The sequence below is a fragment of the Trichechus manatus genome, unplaced genomic scaffold, assembly GCF_000243295.1.
Source record: "Trichechus manatus latirostris isolate Lorelei unplaced genomic scaffold, TriManLat1.0 scaffold00042, whole genome shotgun sequence".
In the NCBI taxonomy this organism is placed as follows: domain Eukaryota; kingdom Metazoa; phylum Chordata; class Mammalia; order Sirenia; family Trichechidae; genus Trichechus; species Trichechus manatus.
In genome coordinates this window covers 7,340,890-7,358,162 of record NW_004443978.1, presented here as the reverse complement: position 1 = coordinate 7,358,162, position 17,273 = coordinate 7,340,890, and the positions used below count along the sequence as shown (strand labels likewise).

General features: G+C 41.2%; 1 protein-coding gene across 4 annotated transcripts in view; it reads right to left on the bottom strand.

The window, feature by feature from the left end:
* RALGAPA2 (Ral GTPase activating protein catalytic subunit alpha 2) overlaps window positions 1–17,273 on the bottom strand; it is a 388,120-nt gene that overhangs the window by 169,055 nt on the left and 201,792 nt on the right. For all 4 annotated transcript variants that reach the window (XM_023731401.1, XM_023731398.1, XM_023731400.1 and 1 more), the window contains exons 24-25: window positions 9,067–9,195; window positions 854–982 (exon numbers count right to left, since the gene is read on the bottom strand). In XM_023731401.1, coding sequence (XP_023587169.1) covers window positions 854–982; window positions 9,067–9,195 — 258 coding nt within the window. The remainder of the gene's footprint in view (window positions 1–853; window positions 983–9,066; window positions 9,196–17,273) is intronic.

Below are 17,273 nucleotides of genomic sequence, written 5' to 3'. Positions count from 1 at the left end.
TCTGGTGCTTGTGCATTGTTACTTATGGTTCGTATTGTGTTTATGCCATGTATTAGGGCTCCTAGCATTGTCCCTATTTTTTCTTCCATGATCTTAAACGTTTTCGATTTTATATTTAAGTCTTTGATCCTTTTGAGTTAGTTTTTGTGCATGGTGTGAGGTATGGGTCTTGTTTCAGTTTTTTGCAGACGGATATCCAGTTATGCCAGCACCATTTGTTAAAGAGACTGTCTTTTCCTTACTTTTCATTTATTCTCCAAGAAATAATTTGGAATTTCAAATTATTAGTAGTATTTAATGAGGCTAACAATGGGATTGAACATTTATTTCAATTATTTTTTAAAATTCATTTGGTTTTCTAATGCAGCATAATGAAGCCAATAAAAGTAATGCAGAGGGTTACTCATTACATAATTATGATCCATAGGAATGATAAACGGATCTAATTAAAAAAATCTGAAGAATGTAATTATAGTTCTAACTGCAATATGCTCTAAAACGGATACATTTATACCTTCTATAAACAACTGTTGAAACATATAAGGTATGTAGCAAAACTTCAGGGAAAAGTAGATCAATACATAATAATGGAAGCGATACTCATATACAGACAGGGACAGATTACCCAATAAGCGAGGTATGGATGGGCTTACTTGTGCTTGTTTACTAATCTGTGGAGCACAATTTCACATGGGTTAGATGTGGTGAAAACAGGTGAAATTGTGCACCACAGATTAGTAAGTAAACACTAGTAACCCATGGGTACCTTGCTTACTGGTTAATTCACCCCGTAGATACCATTTTGTATAATTACAAAATGCTAAACATGAGATTCAGTAAAGTGGATTATTACCTTGATGTCTTCGGTTCCTGTGACAACCTTATTAACTTCTGGCACTGACTGCAGTAGTGGGATTTCCTGGTAGGTGTTTGGAAAGCAGACAAGAGAACCAAGAATGGTGAGGGCTTCCAAACGAGGGGCCTATCCAAAGAAAGTGAAATACACGCATTTTTATAAGTTAGAAACTTCAGATAAGGGACAAATGATGCCTGGTTATTTCCCCCAGACAAATATGTAAGGAACAGAAGTTTGCCTAAATGAAAAGGTACATTTCCAATGAATGTAAAATATTACTACACTTGGATGTAAACAAGTGCTGTAAAAACTGGTTAGCAGATTCACTCAGTCAGAATGGCAAATGACTCAGTCATGGTTGTTTAAAAACCCAGCCTAATATATTTTTTTAGCCTTAATGTTGTTGACAGAGCAGTGAAGGAGAGTTAAGGAAAATTCATAACGAAGTCGAGTTGGAGCTAACTATCAGAAGGTAGGGAAAGTGAGAAGATACCATCAGCCAAATTTCCTGTGTCTCATCGAGAACTATTTAGTGAAATAATATATCATATATGACATCTGGAGCCCTGGTGACACAGTGGTTAAGAGCTTGGCTGCCAACCAAAAGGTCAGCAGTTCGACTCCACTAGGCACTCCTTGGAAACCCTATACGGCAGCTCTACTCCGTCCTATAGGGTCGCTTTCAGTCGGAAATCAACTTGACAGCAACCGGTTTTCGATATGACATCTAGCGAGAGACATAATCGTTTGGTTGCTGTGATGGTTAAGACTGTGTGTCAACTTGGCTGCGCCATGTTTCTCAGTGTTTTGGCAGTTATAAAACGTTGTGATCACTTCCCTGCTGAAATCTGATATGTGATCACCTCCATGATGGAACCTGCTGACTGGTACTGGTGGGGGTGGGGCCTATGGCAGCTCACCTCCAGTTCAACCTTCATCTCTCCACCCTCCTCCGCCTACTTCCTTCCTGCTCCCCTTTCTGGGGTTTTTGTTTGTTCCGGATCTTGCAACTGGCTCCTGTTCGTCTGGCCTCCAGTTCTTGGGACTTGGGCTAGCAGCTTACCAGTGGTCTTGCCTGCTGATCTTGAGATTTGTCAGTCTTCACAGCCTGCAACAGCACTGCTCTCCAACCTGCCAATCTTGGGTTCGTCAGCCCCTGTGGCTATGTGAAGCGGGAGAAGCCTCTTTCCTGCCCTACGGACTTCTAAAAACTGCATGAGCCATTTTCTTGATATAAATCTCTCTCTATATACATATATGCTTTACTGGTTTTGATTCTCTAGAGAACCCAGCCTAGAGACAATTGCCCATTACTGGAACTGTATATTACTAAAGGAGGCATTTCACTAGATTTCAATTTTAATTCAGCCAACACTTACTAGCGGCTATGATTTGCAAAGAATGGGAGCTGGCACCCAGATTACAAAGGTGTAAAATCCATTCACCCACCCATCTGTCCATCCATCCGTCCATCTACTGTTAGCCAATAATTATAATGATGGCCCTGACACCTATGGAGTTCTCACTCTGTGCTAGGTACTGTTCTAAATGTTGTACATGCATCTCCTCATTGAATCTTCTCAACAACCAACCTATGAGGTGAATACTATTATCATTTTCATTTTACAGGTGAGAAAACTGAGACTCAGAGAAGATCAGTAACTTTTTAAGGTCACATAGCTCATAAGTGAGGGATGGACCTTGGATCTGAACTCAGGCCATCTAACTCCAGGGTCCACACTAGGCCTGTATCATTAAGCACTTGGGATGTGAGATGAAAGACAGCTTCCCTCCCTCAGAGAGATGGCAGCTTGGTACGTAGGTAGGTGAACAGAGGCAAATAAACAGTTAAATACAATGAAGTATGTGCTATCAGAGCCGAGTATGGTTAACATAGGAGTCCAGTACATCCATCTTTTACCCAGCTCGGTTCTCAGAAACACACAGGTAACTGAAAGGCATAAAAACAAAACAAAAAACCAAACCCAATGCTGTCTAGTCCATTCCGACTCACAGCGATCCTATAGGACAGAGTAGACCTGCCCCATAGGGTTTCCAAGGCTGTAATCTTTACTGAAGCAGACTGCCATATCTTTCTCCTTCGGAGCAGCTGGTAGGTTCGAACCTCTGACCTTTCGGTTAGCAGCTGAGTGCTCAACCACTGAGCAACCAGGGCTCCTAAATGAAAGGCACAGAGATGGATATTCTATTGGAACCAAAATAAGGCAGTGACTAGTTCTGCTTGGGATGGTTAGAAAACACTCAGCCTGCTGCTAAGAGCTGTGCAGGGTGGGTAGGAGTCAGCCAGGCAGGTGGGAGACAATGAGCGAGGGAGTGAGGGAGGGAGCAAGCAGGCCGGAGGCACATTTCAGGCAGTGGGAATGACAAAGGCAAAGAAACCTGGGACACCATGGAACCTTAAGAGTCCCCGTGCACAAAATCAGAGAACATACAGGGGCTGGGGGTGGTGGTGTCATGGCTGGAGGAGTCTGAAAAAGGCCCTGGGGCAGGCTGGGAGGGGACCTAGAGGCCACATGGCACATGTTCTCATCTCTGAGTGATACCATCAGACCTTGAGCCCTGGCAGGAGTGTGGTGTGAATGGACACTAACAGGAGAGGCAGGAATCAACCAGTTAACGAAGCACAGTCTAGGCAAGAGACGCAACAGCACGGAATGGAGCAATGGCATCGAGGATGGAGTCACTATTATCTTGAACATTCTATTTCATTTTTTAATCCAAAGATTTGAAACTACTACCACAAAAATGTTAATATTTGCCAAAGCTGGGCAGTGAGCACCTGGTGTTTTGTGACATGGCCTCCACAATGCACAGCCCAAGGGTCATCTTCCATCCTGAGCCCACCCGACCTTTCAGTCCCAGGTGATACAGTGGGCTGCTCCGTTGCACCTGGGACACTTAAATTATTTGGCCTCTGGGGCACTTTTCTTGGTTCCTAAGGAGAACTGACAGTCTCCTCGATGGAACTTCATATATCCCCAGGATCTGAACTTCAAGATGCCGAGCGCAATCCTTTGTCCTCTTCTCTCTTGGTCTATACTCACTACCCAAGGACATCCAGACCCACAGATATAAATATCTACTTGCTGCCAATTCACTCCCAACATTGCTCTCCAGCCCAGTCTTCCTTCCTGGACTCCAGATGTGTGGGCTAGACTGCCTGTTCGCCATCTCCACTTGGGTGGGGAAGGCATCTCACACCGGTCTCCTCAGCTGGTCACAGGGTTCTTCTGTAATTCTGTATCACAGGACGCCCCTCTGCTACTCTCTGTCTTCTCATCTGTTGCCTTCATTTTTCCTTATTTTTATGTTAAGAAAATCTTGAAGCATAAAGGTAGACAGAATGTTATATCCATATACCCAACACTTAGATTCCAGCATTATCAAGATTTTACCACTCTTGCCTCATTTATCCCTGTTTATTTTTTTACTTCAGTATTTTAAAGCAAGCCCAAGACATTGTGTCATTTCACCTCTATGTTCTTCAGCATCCCTGCTTTGTGTTGTTTCTTTGCATTTGTCACTTCCTGGATGTTATAAATCCATTTAATGTTTGTATCCCACACAAAGGCAGAGGGTGTGAGTTGTCACCACTTCTCTACTTCTCTATCCCAGTGGATGTTCAATAAAACCTGCCCTGTGATAAGGGGCAGCCACTGCTGTCCCATTTACCGTGAACACTGATCATCTTTCTGGTCTCTGCTTCTGCATCACATCTCCCATGAAGACTTTTCTGGCTTGCGTCTTCCCATCTACCTCTCACCAACCAGAATCAAGTATTCCTTTGTCGGTGCTTCTCTGGGTTCTGGATATGATTCTACCATGACTGCTAGAAACTTACTTGTGAATTTTTTTTTTTTTTAATTGTGTTTCAGGTGAAAGTTTACAGCACAAATTAGTTTCTCATCCAAAAATTTATACGTAAGTTGTTTTGTGACATTGGTTGCAATCCTCGCAATGTGTCAGCACTCTCCCTCCTTCCCTTTACACCGTGGGTTCCCCATGTGCATTCCTCCAGTTTTCATGTCCCTTCCTGCCTTCTTGTCTTTGCTTTTGGGCAGCTGTTGCCCATTTCATCTTTTATACTTGACTGAACCAAGAAGCACATTTCTCACATGTGTTATTTGTGTTATTGGCCTGTCTAATCTTTGGCTGAAAGGGTGGACTTCAGGAGTGGCTTCAGCGTGTCTGGGGCCACAGTCTTGGGGGTTCTTCCAGTCTCTGTCAGACCAGTAAGTCTGGTATTTATTTGTGAATTTTAACACTTTGTTTACATATCTGATGCTAGGAGGGTAGAGACCTGTCATAGTCATCCAGGCCAGGTCTTGGTGCATAGTAGGTCCACAGCAAAAGTTTCCTGAAGAGAACTTGCTTTGTAAGTCCTCAGTAACTGCTGCCCTTTATCCACCAAAGACACTCTGTTTAGACTTTTTTGAGGTTAATTATCTTCCTCAGCGGCCTTGAATTACTGTGTTGTGTGTGAGCCTGGGTTGCTTTGAGGAACTTGAAGTTGAATGCTAGGCCATATAACTAAATCAGTTGCCGTGTAGGCAGTTCTGACTCACGGTGACCCATGGTGTGTCAGAATAGAACTGTCTTCCATAGGGTTTTCAATGGCTGATTTTTTGGAAATAGACTGTCAGGACTTTCTTCTGAGGTACCTATGGATGGACTCAAACTTACAACCTTCACATTAGCAGCTGAGTGACTTAACTGTTTTTACCATTCACAGGATGCTGAACATCAGATCCTAATAAAATAAAGATTATAGCTTTATTCCAAGAGTGTAATAAATCTAGATTTTCCTAGACGCTAAGCCTATGGTGAGCCCTAAGTTACAGATAAAGAAAACGAAGCCCACATGCCTACGTATATTGCCCGAGGGTAAACAATTAGTACAAGGCAACGCTGGACTTGAACAATGTCTGACTCTACTAAGCTATAGGGTCAAGAATGGGAAGGGAATTGCAGGCAATGGGGCTGCCTGAGCAAAGGTGGTGCATGTGAGCGACTTGCTGTAGTTGGCAGCCTGTGTGCAGTTTGGTTAAACAGCAGGAAGCTGGGAAGAAGGGGCAGACACAAGAGGCTGCTGAGTTTGGCAAGGGCCATTCATGGTGCCCACTGTGACCCTACAATAGAATCAGAGCTTTCTACTGAAGCAAATGAGAAATGACACCCAGCTCCAATTGGTGGGGTGACATAGCACTACACATTTCAGAAGCTCAGTATGGTGAAGGGTGCAAAGGGTGCTTTCAAGGGTGAGGGAGAGACTGATCTGAGACCTAGAAGACAGTTGCTGTGATAGGCCTGGGAAAAACGTGACAAAGCCTGGAGTCAGTTAGTGACAGTGGGGAGGGGGCTGGAGAGAAAGATGAAGAGTATGATCCCTAGGCTTGATGCTGGATTAGATGTGGACCTGAAGGAGACATTTAAAGCCACTTTTGTGCTCAGGGTTAAGGTGACAAGGCGATGTGGTGACATGCAAAGAGAAGGCAGGAGGAAGAAGACGCTCTAGAGTAAGCTGCACTGGGGGAGATGCATCTAAGAGCATCCAGAGAGAGGGTCCAGGAGACAGCAGTCCCCAAAGTGTGTACCACAAGACACAGGTCCCCTAGGGCAGTAACAGATATTAAAGGGGAAAAACAAGGACTCAGGGAAAAAGACACTGCAGAAACATTTGGTTGAGCAAATTAAAGTGGGGCTTTAATACGCTTATGTGTACTGTGAATTTCTAAGAGAGTAAGCACAGTTCTTCACGGCTACCTAACACCACCACCCCACGGAGTAGCTTGGGGTATCAGGGTTCCCAAGAAGACTCTGTGAATCTGAGATAATAATAAGGGATCCTTTTCCATTCAGAGGCACTGAAGCCATGGAACGAATGCCATTTCTGAAGAGCATACAAAGAGGGAGGGAATGCTGGCTGCAGAGGTCAGAGCCATGGAGTGGAAAGGACAGACGGACAATGGAAAGAGGGCTCTAATGGAGACCTAGAAGGACTGACATAGTGTTAGCGGTGGAACTAGCAGACATTAGTGTCTGGTAGGTTATTTATAATAATCGTTTTCCCATTAATTTTCTTTTAATATTTATTTTAAAATATATTCTTAATAATTTTCAATTAAAGCTTTTATCAGAAAAAAATGCACAAATTATAAGTGTATAGCAGAATGAATGATTCCAAAGTGAACATACAACCATATAATCATGCACAGGTAGACAAAAGTCACATTACCAGCCCTCCAGAAATCCTCTTTGTGCCCCTCCCATTATACTTACCCCCTCGCCCCCCTGCCCAAGGTAACTACTATCCTGCCTTGTGACCCCACAGATTCATTTTTGGTCTGGTTTTTGAACTTTATATAAACAGAATTATAGCATATATATTCTTTTGTGTCTGACTGCCTTCACTCAACCTCATACTATACAACTGATTCATGTAGTTGCATTTTTATTGTATACAATATTCCATCATAAGTATACACCACAATTTATCCATCATGCTGTCGATGGACACTGGATTGGCTCCAGGTTTTGAGGATTACAAATAATGTTGCTGAGCACACGTCTCTACCTATCTTTTGGTGACCTGTGTGCACATTTCCGTCTCCCTCCTTGTCTCAGGGTGCAGACCGATAGCAGGAGGACTTTACACTCCTTATGAACTAGTATTGGCTAAAAGTTTAGACTGAACGAGTTGTGCCCCATCCATCCACGTGCCTCTCACCATTCCTCCTACAATTTTAAACCTCAAGTTTAAACTAAGAGAGTAATTCAGTTCATTTGAAAAGCTGCTGTTCCTTTATGTAACTCTTATACCTGCACATTCTCATTCATAGAACCCTATTCCCTATCTGTGCTTTTTAATGTTTTTAACAACGTTTTGGAAGGCTACTTTAGTAGCTCATGTAGCCAAAAGAAAAATTTTTGCAGAGAATTTATGAATGATATCTCTAGAAGGGACTTCAGTTTTTTTCAGGAAACCCCTCTTAGCCAGCAATAAAAATTTCAGCAAAGAAGTATGACTTTCCCCCAATAGACTGTAATTTTTTTCAATGTTGATTTGAATGGTTAAAAATAAATTTAAAGGTTCTTTGAGATTCGTTTTCCAAAAATCTGAGGTCTGAAAGTTGGCATATTCTTTACAAAAATATAGTTACACAAATGCAACATTTTTCTCCTTGTTTTCTTTTACTTTGCTTTGCTGCTCTTACTCTTCCCTTTTGCTCCTCTCTCTTTTCCCTTCCCTTTGCTTCCTAGTTTACCCTTAAAGGAAAATTTTAGTGCATGAAAATACCACCATGAAATACCAGCTATAAAAGTATAAAAAGCAAAAAAAGAAAGAAAGAAAGAATTACGCTGCACAGAAGGAATAAGTAGAGTGAAAAAGGAACCATGTATCAGGCAAAATTTGGGATGTTGGATAGTCACACTGATTTCAAAACAAGTCCCTGGCAAGCAGGAAAGCTAACGTATTTATACCATTTGAAGGGGAAAAATGGCTCTGAATCGATAACAGTTGTTCAGAACCCAAATGGGAAAGGCCCTTTAAATTTAAATGTATAGGAGCATTCTCTCAGAAGGCATCGACACATCGCCTTCATAGTAGAGGAAGTGTGGAGACTGCAAACGAATTCTTTTTGGAGCCCTTAATACTCATTTAGTAGTCCACTTGTTTCTAATTTTTTAGTATAAGAATTCTACCAGAGTGTCAGTAATGGCACATTAATAGGAAAACATATTCATTTTCCAGTTAAAATTTTAGTGTTCTAACATTTTTACAAAATATTTTCTATGAGACTCTAACAACCAAGATTTACTAAGACAACCTTACTGCTAAGGTACACTTAAACTCTCCTTATTACAGTCATCTATGTCTGTGCCACCATATAATGGAAAATGCTAACAAGATTCTAAGACACAAGTCCTGCTTCTGCTGTGTAAATGTGCTGAAATATTAGCCAGGATATGATTTCTCACACTTTGGCCTTTTGATGAAACGCCTTTCCAATCCCACTGTGTCACCTTATCCCACAATTTCACACGTCAGCTACCAGGGTATCTGCCCGGAGAGCCCAGTTTCACGTTGCACTAATGAGTCAACACCTGTTAAGAGTAGAGAAATCTGAACCTTGTTAGCGATTGTGAAGCCTCCTGGGAGCCTGGATGCTGAGCATTGTCATACTCACCACCAACATGTCTGTACTGAGGACCCTGGCTGCAGCCGTGATGAAGTCCCCAATCAGCATGGAGAAGCCAGGCAAGCCCAGGGAAAAAAAGCGGGGCGGACAGTGCCTTACGATGGTATTTAAGATATCCTGAAAGGAAAAAAGAAGCCACAACTGTAATTTTCAAGGAAAAAAAAAAAAAAAAAAAAACCAAAGTAGTCAGTTCATCTCTACGTATGACCACTGCATAATATAAGAGAACACAGAAATGTTATAGTGAAAGGGCTACTGAGTTAGTCCAAGGCACAGTGTTCCCATTTTACAGGTAAGAGAATGGAGACACCACACTGTAAGGTGACTTGTCCAAAATCTAAACGGTGGCATCGGGACTAGACACGTCTGTCTTCCACCTAAAGGTGGGCTCCTTGGACGAACTATACGAGTGCTGTTGTTGCATGCCGTCAAGTGAGTTCCGACTCATAGTGACCTTACAGGACAGAGCAGAACTGCCCCACAGGGTTTCCAAGGAGTAGCTGGTAGATCTGAACTGCTGACCTTTTGGTTAGCAGCCAAGGCTCTTAACCACTGCGCCACCAGGGCTCCTGGTATGCTGAGGTAGATAAAACCTGCAAACACCTATCACTGAAGCAAAGGATATATTCTGACATCAGCTTTCAACTTTCAAGTTAAAGCACATTGTTACATTAAAAAATATTAGAGCAGGTGAAGAGATGAAAATTCGCACTCTTCAGATAATTTTATGTGCTAAAAAATGAGAATACATGGAGTGCTGTGGTAATGTTATCAGTAATATTCTGAGGCACTACTAGTAGTAGGGGTGGCTCTGAGTACAAGTGTGACTGCAAAGTGCAAGCGGAGCCTTGTACCCAGTATGCAGGTGTGAAGACCGCTGTGTGCCTGCACACCTCATATTCCTGTCTGCAGTGGCCTCTCATCTGGAGCCCGCTGGCTGGCCCCTCGTTCCCTACTCCATTCCTGCCTGTGGCAGACCAGGGGTTACTACTGGATGACTTTCATGCCATCCACAGCCAGGCCACATTTCTGAAGCAATCTGTACAAGTATGCGTGTAAACAAGGGGGATTAGTAAGAAAACCACAAATTTCTTTTATTTGCAGTTTTTGGGCACACATGTTAATCAAACATACTGAAGTACTGTAGTTAAGTGACTTGTAGTTATACAACCTACAGTTAGTCTCAATACGCAAGAAGCAAAATATGAAAAAAGATCAGGCTTCTTAGATTTCAGTATGACTGAAAAATCTCTTAAAATAATCTTGATTTAATTCTATTAAATTGGAACAAAGTAGTAACAACACGCGAAATTATAACATGTTTAAGTCCTTTATAATAAAAATGACATGACAATCTGGTGTTCTTAAAAGATAATTTTTATGTGATCACACAACATTTTTTTCTTAAATACTTATTTTTTTTCCTTAGCTACTGGACTCATTTACCTTCTACAAATCACGGTTTTTATATCCTTTAAAATGACTGTACAATGCTTAACCCAGCAGCGCTCGCATATGGTAAATATTTTAGCAAATATTAAAGTATTAGCATTTAGCAGACTTTTTCCTGTACCAAAAAATAAAATACATAATAAAAATTTTTTTAAAAAAGGAAGGAAGTGAGAAAGGAAAGACAAACCCTATCACGCTTCTTCCAAGTTAATGTTTAAACCTGCTTTAATCTCGTCCTTTGATACACTTTAGGGTCCATATCAGCCAAGGCAAACATTCTAAGGGGCGGCAGATGGATGATGCAGTTTAGAAAGTGTGTGGTAAACCCATGCTCCAAGAGGAGAACAAAAGATCCACCTTTTTCATAATTAAGCGTCTGATTAATGCCCTGGGCTCCTCACCACACACCTGTAATTACTCACAGAGGTACTCATTGTGCTGGGCCTTGTCTCAGAATGTCAGGCATCAAGCTCTCCAGCAGCAGATGGAAGCACATTTCTGTTGACATATGCTGCAATGAAAGGGTTCATGCAAACCTGGCTAGCAAGCTAGCAGAATGCTGTGCATTTGAAGATTAATAATGCAAACAACCATGATGTTAACTTTGTTATGCTTGTATTAATTCCATCTGCTGAGATGAGGAACTAAACCTTGAACCTGGTGGGTTTTAAAAATCTTTAGCACATACTTAAATCAAGCCCTTTTTCACCACTGGAATTTACAGTTTTAATTAAAAACTGTTTTCCTGGGATAAGTTTGTGTGAATTATGAACTAAAGCTTTTAATAAGTTAAAGCCAGAGTTTAAAAAATGAATCCATTTTGCCTTATAAGATTCATATGTGAAAAGGTAAGGATCTGTAACATGGGGCATTCAGAAAAAATTACTAAATTGTCACTGATGCTAAAGACAGCAGATATGTGTGTGGCCAGGATAAAGTCACAAGGCCTCCCATCCACTGGACCTCAGCCAGTCACTTCACCCGAACCTGTTTCTGTGGGCCAGAAGATCAGAAAGAGAGGGCAAAATAACAGATGGCTAGCCTACCCTTCCCTGCCACCCACATGAAGACACAGCCCTGAGGAGAAGCAGCCCGGGCCGACAGTCACAAGGGAAAGACAGCACCGGGCAGGGATAATGTGCGGGTTAAAAGAGGCAAGTACACAGCCATTCAGCCACACTGCAGCCATATGCCTGCTTGCTTTGCTTAGCCATGCTGAAATGGAACCACCCAAAGATTATATCTCTGCTATAACATTGTAAAATTAGGAATAACTGCATGGTGCTCAAAGGAGAACAGCTGTATATCCCCACAGAGGGGTGCCCACAAAGTGCTACAGTCAATTTTCCTAATTCACGGCAGAATCTTTCTTCCGCCTTCCCCTCAATACATTAAGATCACAGATGGCACTGGAATCTTTGGGGAAAAGACTAAAAATCCAAAGACTCTGAAACTTTTTCCCAGTCTCCAGAGCTTTATATATAGACAGTACAGGACAGCGTTCCCCAAACTTCAGTTATTCGTGTTCAAAGCTCATGCCTTCTGCTGCATCCACATCCAAAGTGAACATTATTTACCTAACATGCTTTTTTGAAGTGACTCACTTTTAAGAACTTAAATAAAATTGTCCTGGAAAACCAGTATCCTTGTCATCAATAGAAAATAAACCTTAAATGAATACAATGACAGTAAAACAACGCTACTGAATTTTTGCTAAATATCACTGGCTTTTGGAAGCTCTGGGTCTGAGGCTGGTTCTCCTTGTTAAAAAGGGGGACTTGTAATGTCAGGACGGTGTCAGAGAAGTTCTTGTACCAATTCCAGCCAGCTGGCTCCAGAGTTACAAAGGCTGGCAGAGACCAGGAAAGGGGCCAACACTCTCACCTTGTGATTTGAGGTTCCTCAGGGCTGTGCCCTTGTGACCACTAGTCAGAAATGCCCCTGGACTCAAATTCTGACGTGGTGGAAAGAATCCGAGACCTGGGGTCACATATGTGATGGTGGGCAGAACACACAGTGCCCAGAGCTTCATGTCTCTCCTCCAAAAAAATGGGATAACCCTATCAGAGAGTTGTATCTAATGGGATAGTAGATGTGAAAATATGCCTTTGAAAACTGAAAAGGATCACACAAAAATAGTAAACAGAGTGACAAGTAATAATTTTTTTCCAAAAAGGGAAGGACTTTGAAGTGTTTTACTTCGTAGAATTTACATTGTAGGTTTACTTTGTAGAACTCAGTGAACTATTATTTTGTTGATATACAGAAAGAGTATTTAAAAACATTTAAAGGTGGCACAAGTAAGCCTCTTAGGTTACACAGAAATTAAACAGCTCTAGAAATTAACACTCTCAGATAACATCCTTAGCAAAGCATTACACCAATTAGTCAGAGTGTACATAATTTATAAGTCAAATGATGAAAGGAAAACGGGAAAATGATCTTTTTAGATTTTCCAGGTTCCATTCTTCTAAACCATCCTAGACACTTACCCCTACCAAGATTAGTTTCTTTTCCATACTCTGAACAGACTAAACAATTAGTCAATAAGAAATGGAGTTTAATACAGGAATTCAGCTTATTCCTGAAAGTTGACTAGTATGAAACACAGCACATGCTTTTGATCAAATGAAATAAAATTCATTCTGCAAAATGCTGTAATACAGGGCACAGGCCACCAAACTAGTATTTCTCCTCTTGTTTTTGGTTAAAAGTCCATGTACAGTCTACATAGAGTGTGAAAAGCTAGATTTTAAGATGGTAATTGTAGATTTGCAGCTTATCGAAAGATTCAGGTTTATGAGAAAGTAACTGGTGAGGACATCTGTCTCTTATCACCAGTCTTGCAAAAAATCAGGTAATTCAAATAGAGGCGTGTTATTTCCTCCCCTCAAGCACAGTTCTATCAACACAAACCGCATTCAGCCTGGTAAATGAATCGCTTTAATTGAATGCTATGTACACAGTAACTGGAAAAACCATAAGTGATAAGGAAAACTTACGGTAATGTCAACAGAAATTGGTTTATTCATTTTGCATAGTGTTGTTTCTTTGGTTCTCTTATAATTGACCTTTAGAACGATAAATGTGTAAAATAATTTTGTTTATTATGGCTCCAAACCTTCCAACAATTACACAAAATGAAAATTTTAAAGGAAGGATTCATTTGGGAAGCATTTCCATTGTTTACATAATTGCACAGCTCTAATTTAGTGCTCGTGTTGTTACGGAAAATAGAAAAAGAGCCATTATGGGCCATTTCAATTCAAATATTGCACAGTGGTGTCAAAAATGGGGGAAAATGTTCACTTTAAAGCAGTTTAAAATGGATTAATCCTGTAAACAAAAACATTTCAGTATATTATTCTATGAAATACAAATGTTCAAGAAGGCGCCATCCTTCCAATGGCATTAGAAATGTTGCAACTGTACTTTAACACCAATGACATATATATTATTCACTTAATATTTGCTCTCAGCCCGGCAGATGATCGTTGTAACACAAGAGCTGGCCATCTGTCTCCTGGACTTTCCTTGGTAGGACTTGCGCCTGCTCCTCAAGAGCAAATAGACCCAGGGATCCTGCCTAAAGTCAGTCACTCTCTCCATGAAGCCAAACAGAATCCATAAGAAATAAAATCTGTATGTGCAAAATCACTCAACTCCTCACTTAACTTTTTACTTTAAGAAAACTAAAAAAATCACTTTGTTGCTATTTTTTAGAGGAAATGCCTGTCTTTTATTTAGAAAAATTATACAGGAAACTTTCATTTGGTAAAATCGGGAATGTTGGCATCTGGTTAACTCATTAATCTGGTTGATAAAAAGGTACTACTGATTCTATATTTGTATTTATTATAAAAAATTTGCAACGAGATGGCTTTAACACTAAATCTGCATATAATTCAAACTTTAACAATTAAAAGGCAGACACATCCTGTGGTATCCTGCAGACATATCAGTCAGCATCCATTATTGCCCTATTGGCAAAGCTCAGAGATGCTGAAGAAAACAGTTCTGTTAGATGAGTGTGTCTAAGGAGCCCTCAAAGTCTCAACGCCTGGTCTTGGTCCTCTTGCTTCTGCTAAATAGTCTCTGCTCCCCTGTGCACAAAGACATCCTTCACAAGCACAAGCTGTTACCTGGCATCTTCACACTCTGCAATGGTTAAAGGCAAAATAAAAAATAAAGCCTTTGTCATTATGGCCTTTACAAAAAAAAAAAGCCCAGCAAAACATGGCATGAGTATTGTACTTCCAGAAAAGTCACTGGGAATAAAAATAAAGCAGGACAAAGCTGACTTTTTTTTTTCAAGATCTAGGGCAAGGATATGCAAGATGCACTATGCATTATCTGTTAAAATGGCCAACTGTGGTGCAATCTGTTTGGGGAAAAAGCAGAGATTTTTACAAGTGTTGGAAAAAAGTGTGACAATCCTGGGTGTAACTAGGTTACCAAGGCCAGGAGAAGCAAGACCAGATAAGAGGAGCAAGAGGATAAAAGCAGTCATGGAAGACTTAAAATTGCCTAGGGCTTCTCACCCTGAGAACTGACTGCTAGAGAGAAGACAGGAGTATCCTGGACTGCAGTGAAAGGGACGCAGGGTGAGAAACAGGACACACGGATCTGGTGACCACAGGTCCTTCTCAGACCATGTGGCCTGGGGTTTCCAGAGTGACAGAGCAAGCAGGCAGATGGCCGGAGGGTCTCTGGAACCCACAAGTCCTAAAGGACAGTCATGAATATTGTTTATGATGGCTTGTAAACACTTTGGTAACTAATCTCTCTGTCTGTGCAGAAAAACTCCATTAGCTTTTAAAATGATGAAAACTAACTGTCCTGCTTCAGGAAGAGTGGGAGTTGGTTTTGCCTTTTTTAAGAACTACTGTACAGGAATTTTATTTTATACTGGAGTTGATAAGTCACTGGGCTGTCTGAACTGCTTCTTTTTTAAAATTTTATTGTAGTAATTTAAGTGAAACTTTACAATTCAAGTTAGTCTCTCATACCGAAATTTATGCATACGTTGTTATGTGACCCTAACTGCTCTCCCCATACTGTGATAGCACACTCCTCCTTTCCCCCCCTGATTCCCCATGTCCATTCAATCAGCTCCTAACCCTCTCTGCCTTCTCATCTCACCTCTGGACAGGAGCTGCCCATATACTCTCATGTATCTACTTCAGCTAAGAAGCACACTCTTCGCAAGTATTATTTTATGCCCGATAGTCCAGTCTAATCCCTATCTGGAGAGTTGGCCTCCAGAATGGTTTTAGTGCTGGGGTGACAGAGATTCCGGGGGCCATGCCTTCTGGGGTTCCTCCAGTCTCAGTCAGACCATTAAGTTTGGTCATCTTACTAGAATTTGAGTTCTGCACCCCACTTTTCTACTACTGCATCAGGGACTCGACTCTCTGTTGTGTTCCCTGTCAGGGCGGTCAATGGTGGTAGCCGGGCACCATCTAGTTCTTCTGGTCTCAGGCTGATGCAGTCTCTGGTTTATGTGGCCCTTTCTGTCTCTTGGGCTAATGCTTTCCTTCTAACTTTGGCATTCTTCATTTTCCTTTACTCCAGGTGGGTTGGAACCAGTTGATGCATCTTAGATGGCTGCTCGCTAGCTTTTAAGACCCCAGACGCCACTCACCAAAGTAGGATGCAGAACATTTTCTTAATAAGCTTTATTATGTCAACTGAGCTAGATGTCCCCTGAAAACATGGTCCCCAGACCCTAACCCTGCTACTCCGTCCCTCAAAGTGTTTGATTGTATTTAGGAAACTTCTTAGCTTTGGTTTAGTCCAGTTGTGCTGACTTCCCCTGTAGTGTGTGCTGTCCTTCCCTTTACCTAAGATAATTCTTGTCTACTATCTAGTTAGTGAATAATCCTCACCCTCCCCCCAACCCTCGTAACATCAAAGAATGTTTTCTTCTGTGTTTAAACCTTTTCTTGAGTCCTTATAATAGTGGTTTTATACAATATTCACTAAATTCACTCAGCATAATGATCTCCAGCTCCCTCCATGTTATGTTTCATGGCTTCATCGTTGTTCTTTATCACTGCATAGTATTCCATTGTGTGGATATACCATAATTTGTTTATCCAATCGTCTGTTGATGGGCAACTAGGTTGTTTCCATCTTTTTGCTATTGTGAACAAGGCTGCAATGAACATGGGTATGCATATATCTATTTGTGTGATGGCTCTTATTTCTCTAGGATATATTCCAAGGAGCAGGATAGCTGGATCGTATGGTACTTCTATTTCTAGCTTTTTAAGGAAGTGGCAAATCGATTTCCAAAGTGGTCGTACCATTTTAGATTCCCACCGACACTGTATAAGTGTTCCAGTCTCTCAAAACCTCTCCAACATTTATTATTTTGTGTTTTTTGGATTAACGCTAGCTTTGTTGGGGTGAGATGATATCTCATTGTAATTTTGATTTGCGTTTCTCTAATGGCTAATGATCATGAACATTTCTTCATTGTCTGTTAGCTGTCTGAATGTCTTCTTTAGCAAAGTGCCTGTTCATATCCTTTGCCCATTTTTGAGTTCAGTTTTTTGTCTTTTTGTTCTTGAGGTTTTGCAGTATCTCATAGACTTTAGACATTAGACACTGATTGGATTTGTCATAAACAAAAATTTTTGCCACTCTGTAGTTTGTCTTTTGACTCTTTTGGTGAAGTCTTTTGATGAGCATAAGTGTTTGATTTTTAGGAGCTCCCAGTTATCTAGTTTCTCTTCTGG